This window comes from Lactuca virosa, chromosome 5 (assembly GCF_052849685.1).
Source record: "Lactuca virosa cultivar CGN04683 chromosome 5, Lactuca_virosa_CGN04683_v6, whole genome shotgun sequence".
In the NCBI taxonomy this organism is placed as follows: Eukaryota; Viridiplantae; Streptophyta; class Magnoliopsida; order Asterales; family Asteraceae; genus Lactuca; species Lactuca virosa.
Window position 1 is genome coordinate 148948822 of NC_136430.1, and position 9535 is coordinate 148958356.

General features: G+C 32.1%; 1 protein-coding gene across 1 annotated transcript; it reads left to right on the forward strand.

Moving 5' to 3' along the window:
- Positions 1-1208: 1208 nt before the first annotated feature.
- LOC145114815 (asparagine synthetase [glutamine-hydrolyzing] 2) lies at positions 1209-7697 on the forward strand. The gene is made up of 14 exons (XM_079050898.1): positions 1209-1431; positions 2408-2546; positions 2734-2829; positions 2981-3122; positions 3231-3326; positions 3446-3540; positions 3610-3771; positions 4064-4144; positions 4933-5154; positions 5604-5738; positions 6297-6377; positions 6752-6838; positions 7053-7160; positions 7313-7697. Exons 1-14 carry the CDS (start codon positions 1352-1354, stop codon positions 7499-7501), a joined length of 1713 nt encoding a protein of 570 aa, XP_078907024.1. The 5' UTR covers positions 1209-1351; the 3' UTR covers positions 7502-7697.
- Positions 7698-9535: the final 1838 nt, after the last annotated feature.

Genomic DNA, 9535 nt, shown 5'->3' on the forward strand with positions numbered 1-9535 from the left:
TGGAAATGTAAATGTAGTCATGAAATGCACCTGCTCAATCAAGATTCCCCTAATAAATTTTCAAGTGCATTACAAAGTTGTACATGTATGAATAATGTTCTTTCGTAGGTTATGTTTTGAAGAGAAGCAATAATAAATCTCATAAAGTCATTAATATGAGCATGGGATGACGTGAGATTTTCTATAAATGAGTAGAGTTTGTTCTCGTTTGGTATATTTTTTTTTGTACCCAATATACCATCAAACTTGCTCTTTGTGTTCACTATAACCCTTTGACCGACTATCACAGGTGATAGCCGGTCAAAAACCGGTCAAAAGGGTTATGGTGAACCCAAACAACAAGTTCGATGGTATATTAGGTAAAAAAAAAATGGACCAAATAAGAATAAACTCAACAGTTAGTTACCCTCCAGAATCATTTTCCCTATCAAAATAAGACTAATGCGAAAAAGAGAAATTAAATATCCTCCTATATTTTTCTCATATCTATACTTTTATCCATATTAAATGATGACAAATGTATTTAAATGTTATTAATTTATTAAAAGGTAGAACGATCAGTAGGAAGAGAAAATATAAAAAAAATATATAATTTATTTCTGGAAAAAAAAATTCGTAACCATTCTAATGCCAAACCATTTCAAAAGTGGTCCTTTCTATCAAAAGAGGGTAAGTGTCGGATGGGTTTGGTTGTTGGGTAAAACACTAAGGCCCCGTTTGATACGCATCTTTCCAGGTCCAAACAGATCTTTTTGGCTGAATGGACCGGAAAGACTGTTTGATTTGCACAAAAAAGGGGTCTTTCCCGGTAAATATGTCTTTCCCAGAAAGCCCCAAAATCATATCTTTCTGGCTGAATGGGCTGGAAAGACAATTATGCACCAAACCCTGCCTCTTTCTTTGTTTCTTGGATTATTAATTTTTTTTAAATAACTTTTTTTTAATTTATTTTTTATTGAATTATTACTTTTTTTATCATTCAGAACAGTCAATCAGATGTATAATCAAACAGCATGATTTCTTTCCCAGTCAGAAAACTTTCCAAAACAGCACTTTACCGGACAACACTTTCCTAGACAGAAACTATCAAACCGAACGTAAGACCCGAACAACTAGAAAATTGAAATAAAAATATTGGTAAGAAATTGGAAGGAATCTATTCTGAAGTCCGAGCTGGAGTAAAACCAACGGCCCTGATTAATCGAATCGGTTTTACATATTCAGCGCAGCCAGGCCTCCATTTCTCCACTCACTGTCTCCACGATTCTCCTCTGCATGCCCTTGTGAAATACCTAATCTCTGTGTAGATTCTAAAGCCATTTTTGATTGATTTCAGAAGCTTCGAGACGCCATGTGTGGAATACTCGCGGTATTTGGTTGTGTGGATTGCTCTCAGGCTAAGAGGGCCAGAATCATTGAACTTTCTAGACGGTAATGTCATCTTTATCACCATTTTTAGTTATTTATTCTTTTCGGTTGATGTAACCGGCTACTATTGTCCATCATTAATCAAATCCGGCAATTGTATATTATCTTTTTCATATTTCTGGATTTTGTTTGTTGGCATTTGCCTCATTTACGACGAATTTATGTTGAATTTTTTGTTTTTGTGAGATGATGAGAACTATATATCACTATGTGATGAAGAACAGGATAAATTTCGTGTAAACTGCAACACTTGGGGCCTCAGATTTTATGGTATTAATGTTATCCAAAAAAATTGGAAAAATGGAAGCTAAGGGATGATGTAGTTGGTGGGTGACCAGAAGTCCAGAATTAATATCGTCTTAATCTTAGGCCCAGTTATTGGATTGGTACCACTGTTCTCCTATATCCATGGAGATGATATTATAATTTTTTAAAAGTAATTGCATCTAACTTTAGTCTTATGTTCATGTAATCTATAAACATTTATATCTTTGTATATCTAACTGAGCTTCATACGCGTTTGCTTAATCATCTTTTAATCCCATATTAATCTCTACTTTGATGATTAAACAATAAAAGGTCACTTGACTGCCTCCTTGCTCCATATAATGCTTTGTAACACAGTAAATATCAAACATATGATTGACCAAAATCACATCTTTTGAATCCTCATTTTCATATCCCAATCTAGAGTTAAGGTCAAACCCACCATTCCACCGAAGAACAACACTCTCAAAAGCACTTAAATATGCATATTTGTTCCTGTAAGAAGTATGCATACTGAACTATGGGTGTAGTTTTTGGTGTTTGAATTTAATCAACAAGAGATTTTGTAATTAATAACCTACATGCTTTTCTTCTAAAAGAGCCAAAATGACTCTTGGCTATGTATGATTTTGTAAAATTATTAAAACACATTAGATAAGTTGTCAATTATTGATTCCCCTCTTTATGTTTTTGTTTTTGTTCATTGTGTCAGATTGCGCCATAGAGGTCCAGACTGGAGTGGGCTCCACAGTGAGCAAGACTGTTATCTTGCTCATCAACGGTTAGCAATTGTTGATCCTGCTTCTGGAGATCAACCACTTTACAATGAAGACAAGACGATTATTGTCACGGTAACTGGAATACTTTTTGTCATCAAGACATGTTGGAAATTAAATACAAATAAACTAATAAACCAGACCAAAAGTCAAAATAGTAGCAACAAAAGTCAATGCATATTTTGTCAACCAATGAATCTCTTTTTTTGTAATTCTTGTATAATGAAGCTAGCCAAAACGTTGACTTTTTTGTTTTTTTAAGGTTAATGGGGAGATATACAACCATAAAGCTTTAAGGGAGAAACTGACGTCTCACAAGTTCAACACTGGAAGTGACTGTGAAGTGATTGCCCATCTTGTAAGTACTTTACCTTTTATAACTTTAACAGGAATACGTACAACAAATCAGATAACATGTCAAGTAAAGAATGATATAAAATCAAATGGCATATGAATTTTGAACTGTTTGGAATATTTTGTGGTAACTTGAGTTATGTATTTACTACTAGTATGAGGAATATGGAGAAGACTTTGTGCACATGCTGGATGGAATGTTCTCTTTTGTGCTTCTGGACACTCGCGATAAAAGTTACATAGCAGCTAGGGATGCTATTGGGATCACCCCACTCTACATGGGCTGGGGCCTTGATGGTATCTATAAATCTTAATACTTAATATTTCATATTTGTTATTTTTTTTTTAATTATTCATAAAGAAACTATTTTTGAGTGTCTTATAAACTTTTGACTTCATCTGCAGGTTCCGTGTGGTTTGCTTCAGAAATGAAAGCTTTGAGTGATGACTGCGAACAGTTTATGTCATTTCTTCCTGGCCATATATATTCTAGCAAAGTTGGTATGCATTATTCATCCTTTAATCAAGCATCTATAATTACATTTTTATAGCCATAATTCCTAAGTTTACAAGGTTTAATCTTTTGTATTAATATATTTATATATACTTTTATGTAACAGGTGGGCTGAGAAGGTGGTATAACCCCACATGGTATTCAGAACGCATTCCTTCAACTCCATATGATCCCCTGCTCCTACGTCATGCCTTTGAAAAGGTTTGTTACTTGTAGAATTAGTGAATTACTTTTTATTTGAGTAAATTTTTTAATATGAGCTATTTACAGGCTGTAGTTAAGAGGCTAATGACGGATGTGCCCTTTGGTGTACTTCTTTCTGGAGGTCTTGATTCATCTCTTGTTGCTGCTGTTGCTTCACGCCATCTGGCTAACTCAGAAGCTTCCTGGCAGTGGGGATCACAGTTGCATACTTTTTGCATTGGATTGAAGGTCAATTAACATTCTTGATTCTTTCATGTCATTTATTATCCACTTATTTTTTTATTATTATTTTAAGTAAACCTAATTTGATTAATTATCAACAGATACTACGTCAAGGGTCAACCTTTTAGGTTTTATATAACTTGATCTGATTATTATATATAATTTTTTTTTCCTAATTTGGTTATAAAGAAACCTAGTTTTTAGGTTTTATATAATCTAATGTATTAGTTTATTTAATTTGCCTTTTATTTATTTTGGAAATGTTTGTTACTAAATTTGTGGTTTAATTTTTTTTTAGGGTTCTCCTGATTTGAGTGCTGCCAGAGAGGTAGCTGATTATCTTGGCACTCGCCACCATGAGTTTTACTTTACTGTTCAGGTAATTCTTTTCCAGGATCTGTTTATTAGTACATCCTAATTTCATGTCTTTCTATTACAGTTTTATACTTGAATAATCCACCTAGTTATAGTAAAAAATATTACTGAAAGACAAAGTATAATCTCCTAATAATAACAAAACTAGAAAGTTCAGGGTAGATTTTCCAAGATGCAATACCTTAACAAGCAACGTATGATGTAATGGAAAAAAAAACTGGAAGTAGGATACTATAAATATAATAATACATGAAGGAAACAGCAACTCACTTTTTTGATTTGTTTATTATAGCATCGTGTTTTCAGTTCTTCCTATTACAAGTACAACATTATACCTAAAAGTCTACCCAGTGGTAGCAATGTCGTTGAAATACAAATCAATTTTGACAGGTATAACTGGGTAGGGCTTAAAGTATGATATCCTGCAAAGTGGAAAAAAAATAACAAATTACAATAATACTTCAAATTACACTGCCTTAATAAGAAAAAAGAGTGATGTTATAGAAAAAAGTGGAAGTAGGATGCAATAATACAAGCAACGTACTTTTATTGATTTGTTTGTTATTGTATCTTACATTCAATTCTTTCCATTACAACGTTAATACTTTAAATAGTTCACCTAACTAAAGCAATTTTCACTGTTTAGATTTTTCAAAGTATAATAATGTTTTGATAAAAAGAAAAAAAATACTAAAAGTACAATGCTAGGTGGATTTTTCAAAATGCAATGCCTTAATAAGAAATGAATTGAAAGTGGGATAGTGATGTGGTTAAGGTTAAGTTTTTTATCAGGAAGGAATTGATGCACTGGAAGAGGTGATTTACCATATTGAAACGTATGATGTGACGACTATTAGAGCCAGCACACCCATGTTTCTCATGTCCAGAAAAATCAAGTCTTTGGGAGTAAAAATGGTTCTTTCTGGAGAAGGCTCTGATGAAATCTTCGGTGGCTACTTGTATTTCCACAAGGCACCTAACAAGGAGGAGTTCCATGAGGAAACTTGCCGAAAGGTTCTAATATTATTATTACTTTATTATTATTATTATTATTATTATTATTATTATTATTATTATTATTATTAGGGCTAAATGCAAGAAATAACAACACACTTTCATTTTTTTTATAGCATCTTACTTTCGTTTCTTTCTATTACAACATTGTACCTTCATTTTTTTTCTTCTAAATATGGCATTATACCCCGAAAAATCTAACCAGTTATAACATTGCATTTTCAGTTCTTTTGTTATAGTGACATTATATTTCAAAAAATTTAATCAATTATCATTATAGCAATGAGAATTGCTTTGTATTTCAGTAATATTTTTTAAAGTACAATGTCATAATAAGAAGAGATGAAAGTAGAATGCTTAATAAACAAAGTTATTTCTTGCATTTAACCCTTATCGTTATTATGATTATCTTTTGATTATGATTCATGCTTTATGCTTTATTGATATAGATAAAGGCTCTTCATTTGTTTGATTGCTTGAGGGCAAACAAATCAACTTCAGCATGGGGTCTTGAAGCTCGTGTACCTTTTCTAGATAAGGAATTCATTGATGTTGCAATGAGCATTGACCCTAAGTGGAAGATGGTAAACTAACTTTAACTTTCATTCATAAAAATTATAATATATGCTCTTACTCTTAGATACCAAAATAATCTTGTAATTCATAATTTATCATACAACGATCTTCATAAGTCCTTGAATTTTGTTAATTTTCATTCCTTAAGCTGGGGGAGTTAGTTTTTCGTTTCATCATGGAATTGATTGGAAATTTGTAACATAGCCCATTTTTATCTATAAAATTTTCAAGGACATATCATTTGTAAAAGTTCCATGATTTTAGTTAAACTATTTTTTTTTTTGAATAACTAGAAACTTTTTTGTAGTATAAACCTAATTTTGTTTTAATAAGCTTTGTTATGTTTAATTCTTCAATTTAATAAACGATAAATTCTATAGTTATATTCAAAATATTATTTAGCATGGGTTGTATTTACAAAATATAAAACAAATTCCTACATGCCAACCAAATATGATCATGGAATGTATAATGACTCATTCCATTCCATCCAATCAAACACAACATTGAATAAATAATTATACAATTAATTTTCCAAGATTTAATTTGTTGTAATTGTATTATAGATTCAACGTGATATTGGGAGGATTGAGAAGTGGGTCTTGCGCAATGCATTTGATGATGCCGAAAACCCTTATCTGCCAAAGGTATGTTGTTTCATCTATTTTAGAGTGAATTACATTTTTGGTCCCTATTTCCAATTGTTTTAATGATTTTGGTCCCTTAGTTTGTTCAAAAATTGTGTTTTCAATAATTTTATCTTGCAATTTTGGTGCCTATATGAATCAAAATCATTACAACAATGGAAATAGGGTGCATCGAATTGCAAGAGGAAACTATCTGAGACCAAAACTGAAAATTTTGAACAAACCCAGGGACCAGTAATGTAATTTACACTTAGTTTTATATTCAAACACCATATACAGAAAAAGAAGTGTCATAAATGTTTAAGTGTCCAATTATTTCATTTGAATTTTTAAAAAGATATACAAAATATAAGAGTGTCTTGTCTATTCTCCAGCACATACTGTACAGACAAAAGGAACAATTCAGTGATGGAGTTGGATACAGTTGGATTGATGGTTTGAAGGATCATGCAAACCAACAGGTCAGTCATTTGTTGTTTATTCAGCATTGCTTCTAAGACAAAAAGGGTAAAATAGTCAATTTATTTACTCTTGTTCCAATGGTTTATCTATACATGATGTCAAGAAAGAAAGTATTTGTTCATACAACCAGACATTCATCATTTAAATACCCATTCAACATTTTATCTTGATGGAAAAAAAAATAGTAATACCCTAAGACAATTATTTTTGCAGGTTACTGATTCAATGCTAACAAATGCAACTTTTGTTTATCCCGAAAACACCCCTACGACAAAAGAAGGGTACTACTATCGGACAATCTTTGAAAAGTTCTTCCCAAAGGTGGCTTTTTCTTTCCTATTTATGCTTTTGGTATTCTATGACTTGTATAACCCGAACCCTGAACCTGTAAAGAAAGATGGTCCAAGTGTTATGATATTATTCAGTTCATGGGAAAAATAATTTTTTTTTTTCCCATTTGTGATTTGAAACAGAACGCAGCAAGATTAACGGTTCCAGGTGGTCCAAGTGTGGCATGCAGTACGGCTAAAGCGGTGGAGTGGGACGCGTCATGGTCCAAAAATCTTGACCCGTCTGGTCGAGCCGCTCTTGGGGTGCATGAGGCCGCTTATGCTAATGATGCAACCGAGACCAAGCTCAAGACCGATGGTCTACTTAGTTAATGCCTCCACAACATTTATTTATCATATAAATATTTGGTTTTTAACCATTTTTTGCTTCATTTTGGGTTGGGAAACTGGTTGTGAAATTTTCCTTTCTGTGGATTTGATTTGCTTTCTTCGACTCATGTTTTGATCAAACTTTTATTGTATAATTGTTGCTTTGTTTTAGTATTTATATAAATGGTTGATGCTTATACAGCTTTTTGTTCTTCTTATTAGTAAAAAAATTGTAAATATTATGTTTGGTTAAACACAAACTATATCACTTATCTTAGTAGCAAAACTAAATTACATTATATAATGGGAAATTCAGCAATCTAACCACAAATAGAGTTGTAGTTAACAAAAGTAACCATTTTTTATTTTCTTTTGAAAAGTAATCACTTGGTCTGGAATGGGCCATTCTGGACACAAAAACCCGATCCAAGCCCAATAATGTAGCCCAATGGTATATATATGGGTCCCACACAGAAAAATCTGAAAAACGCATTCAGAATTGTAAAGTTCTGAGGATCAGTCTATCTACATTTCAGACCTAATTTTCAGTATGAGAATCGTCAAACCAAGTGAATTCTACTTTTTAAGTTGCTTACATTTGATTTTACAAACAACTTTAAGTATTTCAGAGTAATCCAAAATACGATGAATAAGTCTGGAATACGATGATCTAATCCAAAATTTCCCTTTTTTATGTTTTCTTATCGTTGTGCGTGTATAAATTTCATGTAAGACCTTCCACATTTTCTTTCAACATTTTTTTGCAATGCCACCAAGCAATATTTCATGCCACATAGGATTTAGTCTTTCAACCTGCGTAAGCCTTGCAAATGTATTTTATTAATTTTTTAATCAACCTACATGGGTGATGTGAGGGGAATAGAGGTGGGGATTATTTTTAATCAATATATTAACTTTTCATTCACTTGACATATATTAGTTTTATAATTAGTATATTTACTTTTCCACCAAACATTGTACATATGTGTCATTTGCAATTGATTTGCAAGCACCACCGATGTGGGTGCTCTAAGTATCTTGGAGAGTGGTTATGATCGTTTTCTCGACCGGAAGTAGTTTTTATAGGCAATTCGGAATGTTATTGTAAGTCCGGAACACAAAGAACGTAGTCCGGGACCCGAAAATCTATTACAGAATGATGTACGGAATGACAATCCACAATAACTACTGATTATAATTTTTTTTTCCTGATGATGTTTAATAGCCCCTGTTAGTCCAAAAACGATTCCGCATGGGCGTTATAAAAAAAGTGGGTTTTACGGACGAAGAAGTTGTATTCCATTTACAGGAGCTTTCAGAATTGCGTCCGATAAAGATAAAATCGAAAAACAAAATATTATAATAATTTTTTGTTTTTATTTTTACAGAAATGTATTAAAATGTTCTTGGAATTTTGTTTTTTGCAGATAAAAAATGAAGATGTTGAGTTAGAAAATAAAATAAAAAATAAACCAGCAAAGACACATAAAATTAAGAAAGAAATAAGAAATAGTGTTAAAATTTAAATTGAAAGCATATAGAACTCCGTAAAATGAGACCGAAGCAAGTGCAGACAAACCTGTTATGATAGAATAATTGCAAATATTAATTTTTTATGGATATGTTTCAGCAATTTGGTTTTATTATTATTACATACGTTTATGCAAGAAGGTTTTTAATGTGTATGGTACTAAATTTTATTTTCAGTCTCTAACATTCAGTGACTCGATCGATGAGGATGAGTTGACAATAACAGATGATATAGTACGTCTTGAAGACGAGCAACGACGTCTTATTGACACGTCTGCATTAGAAATTATTCGTGATTATCAACGTGCGAAACAACGAATGGTAATACTGAAAATCTCATTATCGCCTTCAGTTGCTAAGAGCAGAGAAAAATAACATTGTATAACATGCAAATGCTCCTCATTACCATGTCTAAAGATATACGATAATTTGTGAACACAATGGACATCATCGAAGAAACACGTACGGCAAGTAAGATCGAGTTGAAATGATGTATAATGGGTTCGA